Source organism: Cetorhinus maximus, chromosome 26, assembly GCF_964194155.1.
Source record: "Cetorhinus maximus chromosome 26, sCetMax3.hap1.1, whole genome shotgun sequence".
Lineage (NCBI taxonomy): Eukaryota > Metazoa > Chordata > Chondrichthyes > Lamniformes > Cetorhinidae > Cetorhinus > Cetorhinus maximus.
Window position 1 is genome coordinate 12,786,380 of NC_135904.1, and position 23,747 is coordinate 12,810,126.

Genomic DNA, 23,747 nt, shown 5'->3' on the forward strand with positions numbered 1-23,747 from the left:
ACCAAGGTTGCATTTGCTGCTGAATTGATGTTAAGGATTTCATGATGCTATTCAAGCTTAGAGCAGAGAGTTCTACTGGTGTCCTGGGCAGCATTCTTCCTTCAAACAGCTCCATCAGAAACTATTTCCACACTGTCTACTCAGGAAAAGATATTGCAAAACCTTTCAAATTACACAGAACTTAAAATGAACCAACCTTGGTTTGTTGCTCTATCTTATAGGCAGTCTGCTGGAATTGTCTGATTTCTCGAATTATGTGAGATATCTGTTAATGTAAATACAGCATGAAAACAGGATTAGCAATCTATTGCATTGATGGACCTTTCCAGCCAATAGTCAAAGACAGATACAGTTGAACAAACACATCAGTGTAAGTCTATTTTAACGTTCTTGTATAAAATAACACAGGCACATGAGAAAGGGCCATTTGGTTGCCCTTTATTTTATCCCCATATAAGAGCTGTCTTTATTGTCCTTCACCTAGTTTTTACTGCCCAGTTGAGTTAAAAATTTGATTGTGGATCTGAATGATGTTCTATTTGTGAGTCAACTGCTCTTGGCCTCAAGTATCTACTCCCCATGTGCTTGGAGGTTTCTCAGCTTCTAACTACTTTCCCTGCTCCTTGAAATCTCTGCGTAACTTATAAAGTTCACATCGTGTAGACCAGTTCATTCCCCAGTTCAGTTCCATTATGCAAAATTCAACTGACACACACATCAATTTCTACATTGTACAGAATTCCATTGGAATTATGCTCTTTCATTCCTATTGTATAAAATTTCTGATCCATATTTAACACTGTCCTACAATCTAATAATTAATGCTCAGTATAGGAGCTGGTCATGTACAAAAGTTCCTAGGTCTGATAAAAGCAGGCAATACACAGGTTAAAATACCTCAGGTTTAAATAAAAGCTTTCCATAAATTTCCACATCTGCAGCTCTTAATCAATACAAAAGAATGGATAGATGTCCATCAACATTTATATACAGTTTGATAGACCCAGTCAGTATCAGCAGCAAAAGAGTTACATCAGGGATTAACTAGGCAAGGGGAGGGAAATACAGTATTCCAATATCCTGATCAAGACCATTATTGAGGGACCATGTACTGCTGGAATTGAATATTCTATCAGGTGAGGACAAGATCAGGCTTTAGTGCGATGCCCTAAATTGTCAAATAGCCTCGACCACACATTGACCTGTATCACACAGGAAGATTGCCCATTTGGGATGAGGTACCAGAGGATAGTTAGTACCCACCAGAATCTATGCCTTTAGGACAGAAGAGTATAACTGGTGGCAGATACAATGCACCCATTTTGTGTCACCTCCTGAATTAAATTTCTCTCCTGCTATCTCATGGAAATAGAAGTTTTGGAGAATCTGAGAACAGGTCTTTTGTGGTGTTCTTGGAGAATCTGAGAACAGGTCTCTTGTGGTGTTCTTGGGTGAATGGCCATGCCCTGGATCTACATGACAAATCAGACTATGTCCTACCGCTTCTCTGTAAGTAAGGCACATCTCAAACTTTCTGTCAGAGAATGGTATGTGGCAGAGGAGGAAAAGTGGTTAAACAAAGAGAAAAGGGACAAATCCAATCTCTATGTACCTACCATTCTCATCTTGGAGAAATTGACTAATCCGTCTTCAGTATAATTTGGTGTTCCCTCCTCAATGAATGCCAGGTCTGTTAGGTACATCCCCAAATAAGGAACACACGGAGGGTCACAACTTCAGGCAACAAAAAGAGAGAAGTTACTCGGTAAATATTAAACTTGACATCTTATACATCAGAGCTGGGAATGTGCATCCAGTATCTGCTGCTGGATCAGCAGAGCTGGTGGGTGGGCAATGGGTTGGAGAACTCTTACACTCTGCACAATACTTGTGCTTGTGGACCACCTTGGAGTGATATTCAAATGACAGAAATATGTCCCAACACTTTAGAAAGGATGTCCAGATCCTGGTTAGGGTGCAAAGGAGGTTTAACTAAAATTGTTCCAGAGATGAGGGACTTCAGTTATTTGGAGAGATTGGAGAAACTGGGATTATTCCCCTTAGAGCAGAGTAGGTTGTGAGGAGATATAATTAAGATGTTCAAAATTATGAAGGGTTTCAATAGGGTAAATAAGAAGAAATTGTTTCCTTTGGCAGATAAGCAGACGACACAGATTTAGGATGATTGGCCAATGAACCAGTGTGGAGATGAGGGCATTATTTTATGCAATGAGTTGTTATGATCTGGAATGCACTGTTTGAAAAGGTGGCAGAAGCAGATTAAATGGTGAATTTCAAAAGGCCATAGATAATTACTTAAAAAGGAAAAAAAATTGCAGGACTTTTGGGAAATGTTAAAGAAATTTGGATAACTGGATAGCTCTTTCAAAAAACCAGCACAGGCATGATGGGCTGAATGGCCTCCTTCTGTGCTGAATGGCTGTAATTTTATGGATGAAGTTGAATGGGTTGAATGTTCTTCATCTAAACCAACCTTGTGAAAGGATCAGGTAGGTGAGCTATTCTGGAGATGTACCCCAGTACAGTTAAACCCAAATTTGTGTGTTGAAGGTGGGCAGGAGTTTTGGCATGTGGCAGGTCTGACTTTGGCAGTAATCATTTAGCATGAGACTTTGGCCAATGCCAAAACAAGACATGGTAGAAGCCACGATCTTTGCTGGCTGTGTTGCTTACTGTTACTGCTCAGTCCTGTTCCCCAGATTCAATGGGGTAGAATTGGATCTTGGACTGTTGTGCATAAATGGCAGAATCAAAATCAGAATCCATTCCAAGAAGCTTTAAACCATCCAGGACAAAGCAGCCGCTTTATTGGCACCACATCTACAAACATTCACTCCCTCCACCATCGATTCACAGTAGCAGCAGTCTGTACCATCTACAAGATGCACTGTAGGAATTCACCAAGGCTCGTTCGACAGCACCTTCCAAACCCACTATTGCTACCATCTAGAAGGACAAGGGCAGTAGATAAATGGGAACACCACCACCTGGAAGTTCCCCTTCAAGTCACTCATCATCCTGACGTGGAAATATATTGTTGTTCTTTCACTGTCGCTGGGTCAAATCCTGGAACTCCCTTCCTAACAGCACTATGGATGTACCTACACCACATGGACTACAGCAATTCAAGAAGGCAACTTACCACCACCTTCTCAAGGGCAACTAAGGATGGGCAAAATATGCTAGCCCAGCCAGCGAAGTCCACATTCCGTGAATGAATAACAAAAAAAAAATTGGCCAACTGTTATCCTCCCAATCTGATAGTCAATCCCATTGCCTGCAATATTAGGGGTGGCATGTAACAGGCAACCCAAGAGTTGGCACCCGTTTAACACAACTGTCCAAGACTGATTTCTATTCCTGTGGTTCTATGCAGCATCTGCTTGAGGAAATTGAAACATACTTTTTCAAAGCCTCCCGGAGGTTTTTGAATCGTCCTTCAGAAGACACCAGTTTTTGCAACTTGTCGATTAATGCCTTTGTCTGAAGCAAAAGAGAGAGAGCAAGAGAAGTGAGTTGAGTACAGACCAACTCCACCTGAAGGAGGCTGAAAAAAAAATCCAATAATGGCAGCCTTTCACACCCACCTGTTTTGATACTTTCAGCCACGTCTTCTTCAACCGGAAGATGGCACTACGATTCAACGCTGAGGTTATCACCAGCACAGCATTGTAATTGTGTAGACACTTGCAGATGTCCGCCACCGCCACCCATTTCTCAATGGCTGCCGTTCTAATGTTAACATCATCGCTCTTCAAAATCTCCGAAGCTATTAAGTTGCTGATCTGAGAGGGACAGATAGAAATTGTAACTTCATCATCCAACTATTGCATCCAATTCCAGACATCACACTTTAGAAAGGAAGTCAAGGTTTTGGAGAGGGTGCAAAGGATATTTACTAGAAACAATCAACATCCTGGGGGTTACCATTGACCAGAAACTGAACTGGACTAGCCATATAAATACTGTGGCTACAAGAGTAGGTCAGAGGCTAGGAATCTTGCAGCGAGTAACTGACCTCCTGACTCCCCAAAGCCTGTCCACCATCTACAAGGCACAAGTCAGGAGTGTGATGGAGTACACTCCACTTGCCTGGATGAGTGCAGCTTCAACAACATTCAAGAAGCTTGACACCATCCAGGACAAATATACCCACTTGATTGGCACCCCATCCACAAACATTCACTCCTTCCGCCACCGACGCACAATGGCAGCAGTGTGGACCATCTACAAGATGCACTGCAGCAACTCACTAAGCCTCCTTAGACAGCACCTTCCAAACCCATGACCACTACTATCTAGAAGGACAAGGGCAGCAGGCACATGGGCACACCACCACATGGAAGTTCCCCTCCAAGCCACTAACCATCCTGGCTTGGAAATACATCGCTGTTCCTTCTCTGTCACTGGGTCAAAATCCAGAAACTCCCTCCGTAGCACCATTGTGGGTGTACCTACACCACATGGACTGCAGTGGTTCAAGAAGGCAGCTCACCACCACCTTCTCAAGGGCAATTAGGTATGAGCAATAAATGCTGTCTAGCCAGCGACACCCACATCCCATGAATGAATTTTTAAAATGTACTGGCGTTGAGGGCCCTCAGTTATGTGGAGAGACTGGAGAAGCTGGAATTGTTCGCCATAGAGCAAGAAGGTTAGGACAAGATTTAATAGAGATGTTCAAAATGATGAGGGGTTTTGATTGAGTAGATAGGAAGAAACAGTTTTCAGTGGCAGGAAGACCGGTGACCAGAGGACCCAGATTTAACATAATTGGCAATAAGAACCAGAGGGGAGGTGAGGAAAATATTTATTTTTATTCACCAAGTTGCTATGCTCAGGAATACAATGCCTGAAAGGGTGGTGGAGGTTGATTGCAAAAGGGAATTGGATAAACACTTGTAAAGGAGAAATTTGAAGGGCTATGGGAAAGCCTGGAAGGTGTGGGATGAATTGGATAGCTCTTTTGAAGAGCTGCACAGGCATGTTGGGCCAAATGGTCCCCTTCTATACTGTAAGATTCTGTAATTCTATGAAGTAGTATGTTATCCCGTTCCCACCTCATGTGACTGAGCATTCCAATGGAAAACAATTGGAACTCCGAAACCTTCTAGATTGCTCAGAAGGAGGAAGATTGTAAAAACAAGGAGGAGAGCAGGTTGAAGAGCAGAACTCACTGCTGAGTATACGATACTGGTAGTAAGAGACTATCCAATGCTGGGGATTGGGAATTCGTACAGGTCAGTGGATGTAAAATGGATACTGGACAGACAATTTGGCAACAGGATGACCTGTCTCACTATCTCTACAGGCTCTCGCTCCATTGCTAAACTCTTGAGGCCTATATCACCCTAGTGGATGCTTGAATTCAGTCCCCTTGAAATCCCCTTGAATTAATACATTAAAGGGCCAAACCACCTTTGAGAACCCTTTTCTGGAATCTTCTTAAAACCTGCCATGCCCAGGAGTCTTCAGCACCCTCCCAGTGGCTCCGAAATCAAACTCTTCCTATGGAGCCTGGAGGAGCAGGAGTGGTCCCTGGCTCACGATCAACCCCCCACCCCCACTATCATCCTCTCGAAAAAAGGCCAAAATCTGACCTTATATATTTTATTTTACTTTAATTTGGTTAATGTCTGTGTCAAAATAGCCAACAAAACAAAACAGACACATATTATGCACCCAGAGCAGATCAAGTGGTTGATTTTGACATGCGGTGTACATTAGGCGGATGGTGGGTTTGGTGTTCAGTCACAGACTGGAATGGTACTGACAGATCCAAGCTGATACCCAGAGACTTCTTTTATAAGAGTGGAGGACCATAGATAAGGCACATTATTGGAAAGTGATGTTAAAGGATTTAGAAACCCTTACTTGTCGGCTGTTGTGGAAACAGGAGTAGGCCATTCAATCCCTCAAGCCAGCTCCGCCATTCATGGCTGATCTGTACCTCAAATCTACTTACCAGCTTTTGATTCATGTACTTTACCCAACAAAAATCTGTCCACCTCAGTCTTGTAAATTGCAATAAAGACAGAGGATACTTTGATAAAAGTAAAATACTGCAGATGCTGGAAATCTGAAACAAAAACAAAAATAGCCGGAAAAACTCAGCAGGTCTGACAGCATCTGCGGAGAGGAATACAGTTAACGTTTCGAGTCCGTATGACTCTTCATCAGAACTGATGAAGAGACATACGGACTCGAAACGGAATCAGAACTGATGAAGAGTCATACAGACTCGAAACGTTAACTGTGTTCCTCTCCGCAGATGCTGTCAGACCTGCTGAGTTTTTCCGGCTATTTTTGTTTTTGTTGCTGAGGATACTTTAGTTGGTGAACAAACACAACAACAACTTGTATTTAGATAGTGTCTTTAGTATAATAAAGTGCCCCAAGATACTCCACAGTGGCATTATACCACAAAATATGACGCAGAACAACATAGGAAACATTAAGACAGGTGACCAAAAGCTTGGTCAAAGAGGACAGTTTTAAGGAGTACCTTAAAGGAGGAAAGTGAAGTGGAGAGTTAGAGAGGTTTAGGGAGGATACCCCAGAATCCAGGGTCTTGGCAGCTGAAGGCATGGCCACCAAGGATGGAGTGATTAAAATTGGGAATGCTTAAGAGACTGGAATGGGAGGGGCACAAATACCTTGTAGGGTTCTTGGGCTGGAGGAGAATACACAAACTTCACGGTTCCTTGTGTTAATGGTATGTTAATTGTATTATTAAGGTTAGAGGTGGAGGGCATTGATTGATTAAAGATCTTGAGCATATATAGAGACTTTAGCAGGTCCAGGCAGCGGGCAGTCGAGGGGGTCATTTGGCCCAACTGTCTGTGCCTCCTTCATGCCTATGTTCGCACCTGGGTGTCCCTGGAGAGGGAACATGTGATATTCACTTGAGGCCTTCTGCTCAAAAGAGTATAAAGAGAGACTACTAGGATAATCAGGCCCAGATTTCACCACTTTTTCATGGCAAAAATGGCGGTTGAGCCCAGAAATCCTAAGACCTGCCCCTGAACATGGCATTTTCTATTTTCGCAGGGGGCAGTAACACAGTCTCAGAATAAGAGGTAGGACATTTAGGACCGAGATGAGGAGGAATTTCTTCTTCAGAATTTCTCCAATCTTTGGAATTCTCTACCCCAAAGGGCTGTGGAGGCTCAGCCATTGAGTATGTTCAAAGCAGAGGTTGATAGATTTCTACATACTGATGACATCTGTTACATAACTATCATTTTTTTGATAATAGTATTATGGGATATTGTAAGGTAGGTTTATGGTTGTGAATGCGGATAGTTCTGTCTGTGTGGCCGATTTAACTGAATTAGAGTCAGATAGACTGCAAGGTTGAAATTATCAAAAGTTAGGCGGAAAGCAGACTTTTGAAGCAGAGATGGACAAGCGAGGCTGAGATAAAATGTGAATGAAATTTTCATTTTTAGATAAGTGAAGGGGTTGTTTGATTTTCAAAGGGATGTCAACTCCCAGAGCACCGGCTATTGCAGGGTGTCTGAGCAAACAACAACCATTAGCAATAAAGAAGGAACCGGCTGTGAATATCTGGGAAAGGAGAACATGTCTGTGAATATCCAGAGAGGGGAATGTGTCTGTGAATATCCAGAGAGGGGAATGTGTCTGTGAATATCCAGAGAGGGGAATGTGTCCGTGAATATCCAGAGAGGGGAATGTGTCTGTGAATATCCAGAGAGGGGAATGTGTCCGTGAATATCCAGAATAGGGGAATATGTCTGTGAATATCCAGAGAGGGGAATGTGTTTGTGAATATCCAGAATAGGGGAATGTGTCTGTGAATATCCAGAGAGGGGAATGTGTCCGTGAATATCCAGAATAGGGGAATGTGTCTGTGAATATCCAGAGAGGGGAATGTGTCCGTGAATATCCAGAGAGGGGAATGTGTCCGTGAATATCCAGAATAGGGGAACGTGTCTGTGAATATCCAGAGAGGGGGGAACATGTCCATAAAAATCTGAGATATAGGAATGTGTCCGTGGAGATGGAGACCCAATGCCTGGTACCGTTATCATTTACAAATCCCCTGCTGGTGCAGTTAGTCCAGGTCACAGCACCTGACCCTCATCTCACGACAATTGTTTTGAGCTGTGTGTATATTTACAAAGAGAAATAGTCAGGGTATTGTCCAAACAGATCAGCCAGCAGTAACAAGCAGTTAAAGTTCTGCAGTTCTTCATGCACTTGCCTGTTTCCCAGAAATGGCTCAATCCTGCTTAAGGAGATGATGAAATAACTGCTGAACATTCAGCCAATTTGAGAACTCTGTGTCGCTGGGTGTTCTGCTGTCAGCTCACACTAACCAATCAATGCTGCTGAAACTGTAAGACTCTTGTTGGATTGAAGCTCTGTGCTGTTACATCTCCTCACTCTCTCCTGAAGACTCTGTTCCCATGTCCACATGTACAACCACCCGCAGTTTGCCAGAGCTACAACGATTTATTGACCTTGAAGCTTTGGAGTCTTTGCTTGTCCTGAAGATGTGGGGGTCACTGAGGACTAACTTAAGCCATCATTTCTCATGAAGAAGTCACTGGGGGTTTTCAATATGCCACAACGTTTACTGATGTTGGGCACTATAGAAAGCCACAATCCTCTCATGCCAGATGTTGATGCAACTTTACACAAGATTGTCAGTGGAAACACATCATTGCAAATGGTCTAACCAACACCTTTTACCAGATTCCATTAGCACCTTCCATGTAGTACTGTGGAGTGCTGGCACCCTACAAAGCTGGTCATGTGTACCCTGGATCTGCCATGGGCATGCCTGAACCTGAAACTGACGTTGAAGAATTGACATGTCGTGTCCCCGGTGACCTTCCAGTTGAAGGGATAGTTGTCAAACTTGCTGATGACCTCTACTGTGGTGGTGACAGTCCTGACAGACTCCTTCACAACTGGTAACGTGTTCTACAATATCTGTCCCCATGCGACCCACACCTATCTGCCCCTAAGACTGCCATCTGATTACGACTATTCTAGAATGGTTTAGTGCTCAGGGCACCTTGTAAGCTAGCCCACACCACATGGCTACCCTCTACCTCCCCTCCACTGGAAAAGGTTTCTGGCTTGAGATCTTTCATTAAAACATTTGAAGATGCTCTCAAGAATCCTTCCTCTATGTGGCTCATACATCACCTTGTCAGATGCTGGTACCAACACTCAAGAAAGGATCAAGTGGACAGATAATCTCTGCATAAGCTTCCAAATGGCACAATCTGCTCTTTCACCCACTCAGACCATTAACCCTGCCCTGGGTGGAAGGTCAGCTCTGGGTTGGCACAGCTGGCGCTATTAAGAAACGTGGCATTGCATCCACCTGTGTGTGACCCATGGCAACAGACTCAAACTGGCTGGTTTTTTCACAGCTAGACTGTGTGGTCATCAAATCACCTGGTTGCCATGTGAACTATTGAAGCTCTGTCCATTGTAGCTTCTATCAGGCACTTGAGACTATATATTGTACAATCCAAGCATCGTCCTTATGTCCTCACAGTCAGCAAACCTTGTGTGCAGGCCTCAGAAACTGTGCAGGGGAGAGTTTCCCACCAGTCCCTGTGTCACTTCCTTCCTTTCCACAGGCAGTCACTGACCGTACCTCTGTTAGGCACCGAGCTGGACCTGTGAACATTCCTTTGAATGTTGTCAGCCGCAATGCTGACTGTGAGGATCCCATATGCCAAGTCTGTTCCTTCATACACCAGAGCTCAGATCCACTGTTTACCAGGTATCCATTTGACATTGTATCAGGCTGTTCCCTGACACACCAGCATAGCTAGCTATCCAGTCCGAATATCCCCTCCTTCATCACACACATGCCCACCTGGTGCAATGCACCCACCCTTCAAAATAACCAAACAACTCCCAAATGAAAAAATTACCAACAAGGTTTAACTTTTGGCAAGGGTTTGGGAACCAGAGCAATAGGTCAGCAGATGAAATAAATGACTGTGAACTAGTGAATATGGCCAGTAGGACTAAGAGGAAGAGCAGGCATGGAGAAATTACTGAACACAGCGGGACTGGGGGTCTGAAATGCATTTGTTTCAATGCGAGAAGTATAACAGGCAAGGCAGATGAGCTTAGAGCTTGGATTAGTACTTAGGACTATGATGTTATTGCTATTACAGAGACTTGGTTGAAGGATGGACAGGATTGGCAGATAAACGTTCCAGGATTTAGATGTTTCAGGCAGGATAGAGAGGGATGTAGAAGAGGTGGGGGAGTTGCACTGCTGGTTAAGGGGAATATCACAGCTGTGCGACAAGAGGACACCTTGGTGGGCTCATGCAGCGAGGCAATATGGGTAGAGCTCCGGAACAGGAAGGGTGCAGTCACAATGTTGGGGGTTTACTATAGGCCTCCCAATTGCCGGCGGGAGATTGAGGAGCAGTTATGTAGGCAGATTTTGGAAAGATGTAAAAGCAATAGGGTTGATGTGGTGGGTGATTTTAACTTTCCCTATATTGACTGGGAATCACTTAGTGCTGGGGGTTTGGATGGTGCAGAATTTGTAAGGTGCATCCAGGAAGGCTTCCTGAGACAATATGTAGATAGTCCAACTAGGGAAGGGGCAATACTGGACCTGGTATTAGGGAATGAACCCGGCCAGTTGGCCGAAGTTTCAGTAGGAGAGCATTTCGGGAAAAGTGACCATAATTCAGTAAGTTTCAAGGTACTGGTGGATAAGGATAACAGGAGTCCTCGGGTTAAGGTGCCTAATTGGGGGAAGGCTAATTATAACAATTTTAGGCAGGAACTGAGGAATCTAGACTGGAGACGGATGTTTGAGGGCAAATCAACAACTGACATGTGGGGGGCTTTCAAACGTCAGTTGATAAGAATTCAGGACCGGCATGTTCTTGCTAGGATGAAGGATAAGCATGGCAATTTTCAGGAACCTTGGATAACGAAGGATATTGTGAGCTTAGTCAAAAAGAAAAGGGAAGTATTCGTAAGGGCTAAAAGACTGGGAACAGATGAAGCCCATGGAGAATATAAAGAAAGTAGGAAGAAGCTTAAGCAAGGAGTCAGGAGGGCTAAAAGGGGTCATGAAAAGTCATTGGCAACCAGGATTAAGGAAAATCCCAAGGCCTTTTATACATATGTAAAAAGCAAGAGGGTAGCCAGGGAAAGGGTAGGCCCACTCAGGGACAGAGGTGGGAATCTGTGTGTGGAGCCAGAAGAAATGGGAGAGATACTAAATGAGTACTTCGCATCAGTATTCACCAAAGAGAAGGACTTAGCGGTCGGTTTGTCTAGGGAAGAGTGTGGAGATAGCCTGGATCATGTTGAGATCAAAAAAGAGGAGGTGTTAGGTGTCTTGAAGAATATTAAGGTGGATAAGTCCCCAGGGCCAGGTGGGATCTACCCCAGAGTACTGAGGGAAGCAAGGGAGGAGATTGCTGGGGTCTTGACAGAAATCTTTGTATCCTCACTGGCTACGGGTGAGGTCCCAGAGGACTGGAGAATGGCCAATGTTGTTCCATTGTTTAAGAAGAGTAGCAGGGATAATCTAGGAAATTACAGGCCGGTGAGCCTTACGTCAGTGGTAGGGAAATTATTGGAGAAGATTCTTCGTGACAGGATTTACTACCATTTGGAAGCAAATGGGCGTATTAGTGAGAGGCAGCATGGTTTTGTGAAGGGGAGGTTGTGTCTCACTAACTTGATCAAGTTTTTCGAGGAAGTGACAAAGATGATCGACGATGGAAGGGCAGTGGATGTTATCTACATGGATTTCAGTAAGGCCTTTGACAAGGTCCCTCATGGCAGACTGGTACAGAAGGTAAAGTTGCACGGGATCAGAAGTGAGCTGGCAAGATGGATACAGAATTGGCTTGGTCATAGAAGAGAGGGTAGCAGTGGAAGGGTGCTTTTCTGAATGGAGAGCTGTGACTAGTGGTATTCCACAGGGATCAGTGCTGGGACCTTTGCTGTTTGTAGTATACGTAAATGAGTTGAAGGAAAATGTAACTGGGCTAATTAGTAAGTTTGCAGACGACCCTAAGGTCGGAGGAGTTGCAGATAGTGAAGAGGATTGTCAAAGGATACAACGGGATATAGATCGGTTGGAGACTTGGGTGGAGAAATGGCAGATGGAGTTTAATCCGGACAAATGTGAGGTAATGCATTTTGGAAGGCCTAATACAGGTAGGAATTATACAGTAAATGGCAGAACCCTTAAGTGCATCGACGGGCAGAGAGATCTGGGTGTACAGGTCCACAGGTCACTGAAAGTGGCAACGCAGGTGGATACGGTAGTCAAGAAGGCATATGGCATGCTTGCCTTCATTGGCAGGGGTATTGAGTATAAAAGCTGGGAAGTCATGCGGTAGCTGTATAGAACCTTGGTTAGGCCACACTTGGAATATTGCGTGCAATTCTGGTCGCCACATTACCAGAAGGATATGGAGGCATTGGAGAGGATGCAGAGGAGGTTTACCGGGATGCTGCCTGGTCTGAACGGTTATTAGCTATGAGGAGAGGTTGGAGAAACTCGGATTGTTCTCACTAGAGCGACAGAGATTGAGGGGCAACTTGATAGAAGTTTACAAAATTATGAGTGGCATGGACAGAGTAGATAGTCAGAAGCTTTTTCCCAGGGTGGAAGAGTCAATTACTAGGGGACATAGATTTAAGGTGAGAGGAGAAAACTTTAGAGATGTGCGGGGCAAGTTTTTTACACAGAGGGTAGTGAGTGTCTGGAATTCGTTGCCAGAGGAGGTGGAGGAAGCAGGTTTAATAGTGGTGTTTAAAATGCAGCTTGACAAATACATGAATAGGATGGGAATAGAGAGATATGGACCCCAGAAGTGCAAAATGTTTTAGTTTGACAGGCAATATGATCGGCGCAGGCTTGGAGGGCTGAAGGGCCTGTTCCTGTGCTGTACTTTTCTTTGTTCATTGTTCTTTGTTTACAACTAACAAGATAAATAGGGCAAGGTTATGTGTATTATGTGTATTTTTCCCAAAAGGAAAGAGGCCATATTGACAACATGAAAGATTTTTATATTATGGGAAAAGTAAATTTCTGAAGACACGTAAAACAATGGGATTTTACACATTAAAGAGAGAGAAACATATATAAAGAAGGATGGAAGGTTATGTGGGGATGGCCGAGTAACATCTTGAAAGGTACACCGTGTAAAGCAACCTTGGGGAAAAGCCTCTAGCCATTTTTGTAGAAGTCTGCAGTATTCAGTAACTAAAGTTGTGTCAAAAGGCCTCTGGAATTCCACTGTTGAATGGGTGCTGTGGTAACCTTGCTGGATTGTTTATTTAAATTTAAAATCTATTTTGGACTGTTGCCTTAAAGGGGGTGTGTAATTAAGGCCTGAATCTTCTGGTCGGCGCTTGTCAACACATAAAATGACGTGCGGTGATGTCGGCCATGCGTCCCGACATCACCACGTGTCATTCTGACCCTCAGTTTGGCAGGCGCGCAGCGAAGTTGACTGCGCTCCTGCCGAACTATCAAAGGCCTATTAAGGCCATTAATTAACTAATTTAACTGATTCTCAGGGCTGCCCGTCCAACTGTAAGGTTGGCATGCAGGAGAAGAGCCCAGGAGCCTTCGCATTTATCATGAAACCTCACTGAAGGGTGGGATGAGGTTTCATGAAGTGTTTATAAATCAAATAAAATTTTTTATTAAAATTCATTGACATGTCCGAGCTCCGTGCCTCAGGGAGATTTCTGCCCTCTTTCGCGCACAAGCGTGAAAGAGTGCAGACCCCTACTCTCCTTCCTTCCCCCGCCTGCACAGGGAGCTCTCAGGGCTTCCGGGTGCATGTCACACTGGATGGGCCTTTATTGGCCTATCCACGTAAAATGGTGGCTGCGCACCCGCACGATGGAGAGAAAAGTCTCCCCTAAGAGTCAGGTTAATTAGGAATTTTGGGATTTGTTATAATATCAAGTAACTGTAATCTTATGTATGTGTTTGGATTATTTTCATTTGTTAATAAATATTTTAATTTAATTTTTAAAATCACTGAAGGTGTTAGTGGACTCACTACTTCTGAATTCAGTGCACAAATCTTCTCGTAATAAATACAAATTACAAAACCGTTGTGATAGCGTGGCCAAGTTTTCTTTGTGGATTTGGTCAGCCTGGCACATATCACCTGCCACATCATAACAGAATTGGGGGCTGTTTGCAGGATTTTTGGAATTCCTTGATTGGCTTGGAGTTAATGAATCTTAAGGCTACGAGTACGAGAAGAACATTGAACTCAGGAGTTGGTGTGTGGGATTTTAAAGAGGTGGGACTGCAAATATGGCTTTATCCATAGCTAAGACTTTTCTGGGAGTAGAAGATATAACTCTGATTGGTTTACGGAAGGTATCTAAGGGTAGGTTAACAGTATCGGCAGATAAATTGCAGTTGAGGGTAACCGTAGGGGCAAAGAAAGCAGATATAATTGAAGTAATAGCGTAGCATTTGAAATTAGAAGGGATTCTAGAGAGACCAGGTTCTTTAAGGGGTGAGTCAGTTGAATTAGCTGAGATCCAGTTGCAAATGAGTTGGAGGTGAAAAAAAAGGAACAGGAAAAAGAGAGAGCATTTCGAAGGGAAATGGAAATGAGAAAACTTGATCTCCAGAGGGAAAGATTAGCAATGGAGGAAAAGGAAAGTGAGAGAGAATATCAGCTTAGAAGGCTGGAAGTTAAAAAAAGAGATCTCAGATGCTGAGGAAGGTTCTGATGTGGAAATGACCACTTTCAATTTTAAAACCAGTGGGGGGATGTTTAACTTTGTGCAGGCACTTCTGAAGTTTGAGGAAAGGGATGTAGAGGTATTCTTTATTTCTTTTGAGAAGATAGCTAAGCAGATGAAATGGCCACAAGAAATCTGGACATTGCTGTTACATTCTAGGTTGGTATGTAGAGCTCCTGAGGTATATGCATTGCTGTCAGAGGAGATATCGATGGATTATGAGGCAGTAAAAAAAGCTATTTTGAGTGCATACGGGCTGGTTCCTCAAGCGTGCAGGCAGAAATTTAGGAATGTAAGGAAACAGCCTGGTCAGACTTATATTGAGTTTGAGAAAGTAAAATAAAGTAATTTTGACTTGTGGATACAGGCATTAAAGATAAAGACAACATATGCAGCTCTTATGGAAGTAATTCTTTTGGAAGAATTTAAAAATTCAATTCCTTCAGCAGCGAGAACTCATGTGGAGGAACAGAGGATTAAAACGGCAAGGCAAGCAGCAGAGACAGCTGATAATTATGAGTTAGTTCCTACAGCTAAACTTTTTGTTCTTCATCCTTTTAAATCAGAGAAGGACGGGAAGTAGGAAGGTAGCTGGTCAAGGAAGAGAAGGAGCTGTTGGAAATTCTCAGGAAGTTTCTCCTTAGACCAGAAAGGAAGGTGCTGAGGGCAGAAGTGACACACGAAAACTGAAATGTTTTCATTGTAATAATTTGGGGCACATGAAGTCAATGTGTTGGATTCTACAGGGAAAACTCATTGCAGTAATTAGAACACAAAAAAGTTCTGTAAGTAAGAGTACTGTGGGGTTTAAGATCCAGGCACAGGAAAAGCCAATGGTTTGTGTACAGGTGAAGCAGGAAGAATCAGTGATAGATAAAGAAGTGGAAATGTGTTCACAATTTACCTAAGCGAGTTCTGAAGGGCAGGTTACAGAAATATTTAAAGATTTTGTATGTGAAGGGGAAGTCTTTCCATGTGTACAGGGTGGAGCAGGCAAAGATATTAACATTTTAAGAGACACAGGGGCTAGTCAATCCTTAATGTTATGGGATAGTGATATTTGTTGTCCAGAGGCAGTATTGCAAGAAAAGGTGGTAATAAGTGGGATTCATGGAGATGCTAAACCTATTCCATTGTGGAAGGTAAATTTAAAAAATAAGTTGAAAACAGGAGAGGTGATTGTTGGAGTAGTGGAAAAATTGCCCTTCGCAGGGGTTCAATTTATCTTACGTAATGATATAGCTGGGTCACAGATGTTTGTGATGTCTACTGTAGTCGAGCAGCCTGTGGAGGAGCATTTAACAGACATGTTGCAGGAAGAACACCCTGGATTGTTTTCAGATTGTGCAATAATGAGATCACAAACTCACAGGTTAAAACAGGAAGAGCGGGAATTTAAAAGACAGGGGATGGATGCTGGTATCCAATTAGTTGGATCTGTCTTTGAAAAGATTGTGCAGAAAGAAAAGGTTGAAGAGAATGAAGCAGAAATGTTTAGTTCAGTTAAATTGGTAGAGTTACAGCAGAAGGATCCACAAATAAAGAAGTTATATCAGACAGCTTATTCAGAAGCAGAGGCAGAATATATTCCAGAATGTTATTAGCTTAAAGGGAATGTGTTAATGAGGAACAGGAGGCTGCCCCATGTTTCAGCAGATGAGAAATTGATGGTAGTGCATCAGATAGTTAGATCATCTGGATACAGAAATGAGATATTGACAGTTGTTCATGAAATTGCAATAGGGAGACATTTAGGAATTAGGAAGACTCAGGTGAAAATATAAAAAAATATTTTTATTGGCCTGGATTGCATAAAGATGTAGTCAAATTCTGTAGAATATGTCACACATGTCAGGTGACAGGAAAACCTCACGCAGTAATTAAACCAGCACCTTTAATTCTGATTCAAGCATTTGAGGAACCTTTTACCAGGGTCATGACTGATTATGTAGGGCCCCTCCCTAAGACTAAAACTTGCTGATAATAACGGCTGTGTCTACAAGGTTTTTGCAAGCGATACCTTTGCGAAATATTACAGCAAAGAGAATTGTAGAGTAATTGACTAAATTTTTTACAGGATGTGGGTTACCGAAAGAAATACAGTTGGATCAAGGTTCAAATTTCATTTCACAGCTGTTTAAAGAAGTGATGAGTAACCTGGGGATAAAGCAGTTTAGGTCATCAGCTTATCATCTGCCAATGTATAAGTAATCATACTACATGGCAATCACCTTGTTAAAAAAATTGTTAGTTAAAACAGGTGATGCGCATTGATTATTCCATCTAAACAGAATAAAAAGATATAGCTGGTGTACTTTGTGGGGAAGCTGCTTGGAAGTCAGTAGCACTGAGGAGCTGTCTTGAAAATAAACCAGCTTGAACCAAAAGACCAGCCTGGATTATTTCTTCCACTACAACCACTTGTTGCAAATAACATGGGAGCAGAGGATGAACTTTAAGCTTTGGTGATTAATTGCTGTATATGAAGCTTTTTGTCTCAATCCTCTGAGGGAAAAGAAGTCAACCATTGCTGACAATTTAAATTACAGAATGGTGGAAGGATGGTGCAAAATCGCAAGCTTTGACTATCCTCCAATTTCTTTGAGTCTGAATCATATCAGCAATGGAAGGCTGAAGTTGAGATGTGGACCCGGGTTACTTCCATACCCCGAAAGAAGCAAGGTATGGCATTGGCATTATTAATACCAACCATGAAGAGGGATTGGACTTTCTGTTACAATTTTTGGATAAATTTTACAAAAAGGATGAGTTATTGGAAGCGTATGAAACTTGGACAATCTTTGATGGGTTTAGGAAATCAAATGATCAGTCCATGGATTTTGATAAATGGTACAGGAGACTACAGAGATTTGAACTTGAAATTTCGGAATCAGTATTAGTGTTTAAAATACTGGACTGTGCTCGCATTCCCAATGTTGATAGTCTTTTAGTGCTAACGGGTGCAATTCCGGGGTAAAGAATCTCTGCTAGATCAAATGGCGACTGCCCTAAAAAAGATTTCTGGGGAGACAGTCGTTCCCAGTCACCTTCCTAGCAAATGTGAACAACTATGCGGTGAAACAAAGGATAGAGGAGTTAATGGTGGCCGAATTTTGAGGTCGACCAAATATGAGATGAAGATTCCAATACAAAGCAGGGGTTAATGACAGGAGGTCTGAAAATGGTCGGAACCCTAGCCAATTTGAGAGTCGGGACAAAAAGCATGGCTGGGACAGTGACCGTAGGCGTTTAAACCCAAAAAATGCATGGGGAATGATTAATTGGTGTTTTCGATGTGATTCCCAGTATCATTACGCAATGAACTGCCCACAGCGAAGGAATTGCGTTTTTGACGTGACCCACGAGATGGATTCATCTGAAACTGAAAATGATGGTGACTGCCATGATGGAATTGTATTGGTCACTGAAAGTTTGAACCCATGAGCCATGGTGATGAGCATCTTGATGGTGGATTCCTTCAACTGTGCAGTTCTGGATAGTGGTTGCAATTCTATAGTGTGTGGCATGGACTGGCTTGACTGCTAACTGGAGACTCTCGATGCGGCAGACTGGCGGAAGGTCAAGGAGTATGAAAGCTCTACCTGCTTCAGGTTCGGAGATGATATTACATTAACATCCTCCAAACGGGTGGTCCTTGCTTGTAAGATAACAGGAATCAATCTGTTTATCAGTACTGATGCGGTTCCTAGCCAGATACCGCTATTGTTAAGTCAATATGCAATGAAGAAGGCTCAGATGACGCTAGATATGAAAAATAATAGAGCAGTCGTGTTCAGAAAAAATCAAGATCTACATTTTACTTGGTCAGGCCATTACTGCCTGCCGTTAAGGGAGCCAGAGATTTCTCATCGAAAAGTTCATGAAGTTTTGTTAACTGCTGAGAATAAGAATTTGGTCATTTGATCATTTGGAAATTACATAGACAGTTTGCACATCTGGCACCACAAAAACTGAAGACTCTACTTCAAGATGCAGGAGTGGTCGATGACCTTATTGAACAAATCACTGAGTGTGAAATTTGCTTTAAGTATCGCAAGACACGTCCTGTTGTGAGCTTGTCACTAGCCAGGAAGTTTAATGATGCAATGGCAATGGACTTGAAAGTTTGGGACAAGAATATGGGGTATTTTTTTACTGCATTTCATAGATTTGGCATCTGGATTTAGCCTATCCACTGTAATACAAAGACAAGTAAAGACAAAAGGACCAATGTCAATAGGTCATGGAGAAATGGGTAGGAACAGGATTAGGAACACCAACGAAGCTCCTGACAGATAATGGTGGGGAATTTGCTAATGGGGAACTTCGAGATCTGTGCATAAATTTAAACATCATTATTATGCATACTGCATCTGAGAGCCCGTTTATTAATGGTCTTTGCAAAAGAAACCATGCAGTAATAGATGACATGTTAAATAAAATACTGCCTGAACAACCAGACTGTAAATTGCAAACGGCGCCAGCATGGCCGGTGCAAGCAAAGAACTCTTTGCAGATGGTTGGGGGTGTACAGTCCATGCCAGTTGGTGTACAGAAGAAATCTGAAGTTGCCTTCGGTGTTATCAGATGCTCCCCCTGCTCTAGAAGGGACTAGCATTAGCGTCACTTTTTTTCTGCTCATCGGAATGCTTCGCATGCAGGCAGAAAAGATTTCATTAAAGCTGAGATTTCGCAGAAAATTCAGCGAGCCCTACGGCACCACATAATACCATCGGGAATACAGTTTAGACAAGGAGGCATGGTATATTATGAAAGGGAAGGCCAGAAAGAGTGGAAAGGACCTGGCAAGGTAATAGGGAGTGATGGGAAGGTAGTAATTGTGCAACACGGCAATCAAACTGTTAGGGTACATTCTTCACAGTTAATTGCTATTGACTATACCTTTACAGGTTCTGAACAGGACATAGAAAGCGAGGAGGCACCATGCACTTCACATACACACACTAGGTAGTTATGAGGAGCAGACAACGGCAGATACAGGGTTTAGTGACTATGAACAAAGTAACACTGAGGTACAGGATAATGCTATTTGTTCAAAAGGGCAACTGCCCAATGTAGGAACAAAGGTAACATACATGCAAGAAGGGACCAGTGTGTGGAGGGATGCCACCATCATAGGGAGAGCAGGAAAGGCCACTGATAAATACAAACTGATAAATTTAGCCATTGGCTACATGTGCATGATGAAGGACGGGAGACAAGGTCTATGGATCGGCAAACCGAGGTAAAGATGTGGAAACCCAGAAAGCGCAGTATACATTCTGACAGTGAACCAGAAAGTGGCCGTGACCCCAGAAAAAAAATCACAGACTTGCGAATGGGATTCTGCTCGCATGGGGGAGAGATCATATAGAAGTAGTCTAGAAAGGGAGAGGAATGTGAGTAGAGGCTGTAGCTTAACAAGAACAAGGACTAGAGAGCAAGCCTGGAATTTCAATAGAAGTAGAAGTCCTTATGACTGAGAGATTTTAGTAACTGCTAATAAATTGGAAAATAAGCTGATAAAGGAAGCCAAATGGAAAGAGTTAGAAAGTTGGAAGGAATTTGGGGTATATACTGAAATACCTGAGGGAGGACAGCCAGCTTTATCTCACAGATGGATCTGTACAAAAAAGGTACTCCCAGACGGCACATATACAGCCAAAGTGAGATTAGTAGCCCGAGGCTTTGAAGAGCGACTAGGAGATCAGGATGTCAGAGCGGACTTGCCTACTGCAGGGAAAGTGAGTTTGAAGATTTTTCTTTTAGCTATTTTGGCATCCTATTCCTGGGAGTGCAAGTCGATTGACATAAAGGCTGCGTTTTTACAGGGGGAGAAGTTTCAAACGTAAGTTTTTTGAAACCGCCCAAAGAAGCCAGGGATATAGAAGGAAAGCTGTGGAAATTGAACAAATCTATTTATGGATTGAATGTTGTGTCAAGAGTATGGTATTTTTCCGTGAGGTTTCTCCTGTCAAAAACAGGTTGCATTAAGTTGAAGGCAGATCCTGCGATGTTCCACTGGTAGCATAAGGAGAAACTAACTGGAATCTTTATCATGTATGTTGATGATTTCCTGTGTGGAAGCTCTGTAGAATTTGAGCAATGGGTAATCGAGAAGGTAATAAAGGAACTCAAGGCCGGAAGTCAGGCTTCAGGGGCCTTTAAATACATAGGTTTAGACATTAAGCAGAGCAAGTTAGGAGTGACACTGAATCAACAATCTTATTTAGAAAATGTTAATCATATCCCAATAACTCCGAGTTAGATCCTCACAAAGCGGATCCTGCTACCAAGGAAGAAACGGAACAGTTGAGAAGTTTAATTGGGTAGTTGAACTGGTTGTGCGCTCAGTCTAGACCAGACTCTAGTTATGATGTGTTGGAGTTGAGTACCATGATGAAACATGCTACAGTTGAGGAAGTTCTGAGAGCAAATAAAACACTAAAAAAATTAAATTCTGAGAGATGCATGCTCAAGTTTCTAGCCTTGGGTGAACCAGAAGATATGAGGTTGGTCATTTTTAGCGATGCTTAACATGCCAATCTTCCAGATGGGTACTCTAGCACAGCAGGGTTTATCATATTCTTGGTGGGAAAGAATGATAAATGTTGTCCACTGGCTTGGGAGGCCAGGAAAATAAAAAGGGTAGGAAAAGGCGCCTTAGCTGCTGAAACACTGGCATTAGTAGAAGCGATAGATATGGGGGTTTACTTATCCAATATACTGACAGAAATATTATAGAAGGGGCAATGTGAGAAAAGTTTTGCCAATAGAATGTTGTGTTGATAACCAGTCTCTTTAGGATAATGTTCATTCAACAAAAAGTGTCGCTGAATAAAGGCTAAGAATATAGCATGATTATCCCATCTAAGCAGAATAAAAAGATACAGCTGGAACACTTTGTAGGGAAGCTACTCCAGAAGTCAGTAGCACTGACGATTTGTCTTGAAAGTAAACCAGCTTGAACCAAAAGACCAGCCTGGATTAATTCTTCCACTCCAACCACTTATTATGAAAACCATGATGAGGACTTATAGTCAAGACCATCCACAGGTTTGGGATTGGAGAATTTCATTCTTGTTATTTGCCATAAGGAATGCTGCTAATGAATCAACAGGATTTAGTCCTTTTGAATTAGTGTATGGTCATGAGGTAAGGGGACCACTGAAGTTGATTAAAGAGAAGTTAGTGGGTCAGAATTTGGAAACTACTCTCTTAGTTTATGTGACGAACTTCAGAGAAAGATTGAACAGAGCATGTGAGTTAGCTAAGGAACATTTAAAGATATCACAGCAGGTGAAGGCAGATAAGAGGGCCAAAACTTGTAATTTAGTTGCTGGGGAAAAAAATGTTAATTTTATTACCAGTATTGGGTGAACCATTAAAGGCAAGATTTAATGGGCCTTACAGAGTTGTAAGGAAATTGAGTGAAGTAAATTATTTAATAAATACTCCAGATAGAAGAAAGAAGCAGAGTGTGTGTCATGTAAATATGTTTAAAAAGTACTTTGACAGGGGAGATAACCCCAAAGGAGGTATTAGTGGTGGTGAATAGAGGTAGAAATTAAGAATTCTGAAATTGATTTTCCTATAATCAAATTGGACAATGAAGGGGGTACTTAAAATTTAAATGTAATACCGAGTTACCTTCCAGACAAGTGTCAGTGATTTGGAGAAGCTATTGCAGTCACACAAAGTTATTTATGGGAATAAGCTGGGGAGGACAAATTTAGCGACACACGATGTAGATATGGGTGATTCACTTTCTATAAGGCAACATCCTTATAGATTGAATCCAGTGAAATTATCGCAAGTACAGAAAGAAATCAAATTCATGCTTCAGAATGACATCATTGAGTCTAGTCACAGTAACTGGAGTTCGCCTGTTGTGATGGTACCGAAGCTGGATGGAACACAAAAACCGTGTGTGGATTATTGAAAAGCAAACGCAGCGACGAAAAGCGGATTCATATCCTATTCCACCGTTGTAAGATTGCATTGAGAAAGTGAGACAATCACAGCTTATCACAAAGATTGACTTGCTGAGAGAATAGTGGCAAGTACCGTAATTGGAAAGAGCCAAGGAGATATTGGCTTTTGTGACACTAGATGGACTATATCAGTTTAAATTTATGCCATTTGGTATGAAGAATGCACCAACAACATTTCAAAGACTGACAAACAAAGTAATTGCAGGACTGAGCAATTGTGCCGTTTATATTAACAACTTGGTAGTTTTCAGTCAAACATGGGGGGAGCATTTACAATATCTGAAAGAGCTGTTTGATCAACTGCAATTTGGTGGTGAACTTGGCTAAGAGTGAATTTGCAAGAACGCAATCCACGTATCTAGGCCATACCATTTGGACAAGGTAAGGTGGCTCCAAGAGATGTGAAAGTAAGAGCTATGCTGAATTTCCCAGTGCCTACAACAAAATGAGAAGTTTTGAGATTTCTGGGCATGAGTGGGTTTTACTGGAAGTTTGTACCAAATTTTAGCAGTGTGGTAGTTCCATTGACCGAACCACTAAAAATGAATAAGAAGTTTTCAACGGACAGAGGAGAGTCAGAATGCATTTGACAGTTTGAAAACTGTATTGACTACAATACCAAGTTTTGGCAGTCTCTAATTATGCCAAGCAGTTTAAGTTGGCAGTGGATGCAAGTGATTTGGGTATTGGTGCTGTATTGTTACAAGAAGATGAAACTGGAATTGAGAAACCAGTGGGATATTTTCATGAAAACTGGATGTACATCAGAAAAGATATTCAACCATTGAAAAGGAGACTCCAGGTCTGGTGTTAGCATTGCAGCATTTCGGAGCTTACGTTGCAAGCAATTCGTCAGAAACAATTGTTTATACAGACCACAATCTTTTAAAATTTCTGGACACATTTCAAGCCCAAAGTGTAAGACTGTTCAGATGGAGTTTATTACAGCAACCATTTTAATTTACAGAT

The 23,747-nt window shown here is 42.3% G+C and overlaps 1 protein-coding gene across 1 annotated transcript in view; it reads right to left on the bottom strand.

The window, feature by feature from the left end:
- rasgrf1 (Ras protein specific guanine nucleotide releasing factor 1) overlaps positions 1–23,747 on the bottom strand; it is a 109,651-nt gene that overhangs the window by 4,441 nt on the left and 81,463 nt on the right. Inside the window, exons 24-27 of the mRNA XM_078529921.1 lie at positions 3,609–3,806; positions 3,425–3,504; positions 1,617–1,734; positions 197–265 (exon numbers count right to left, since the gene is read on the bottom strand). Of these exons, the coding sequence (XP_078386047.1) occupies positions 197–265; positions 1,617–1,734; positions 3,425–3,504; positions 3,609–3,806 (465 nt within the window). The remainder of the gene's footprint in view (positions 1–196; positions 266–1,616; positions 1,735–3,424; positions 3,505–3,608; positions 3,807–23,747) is intronic.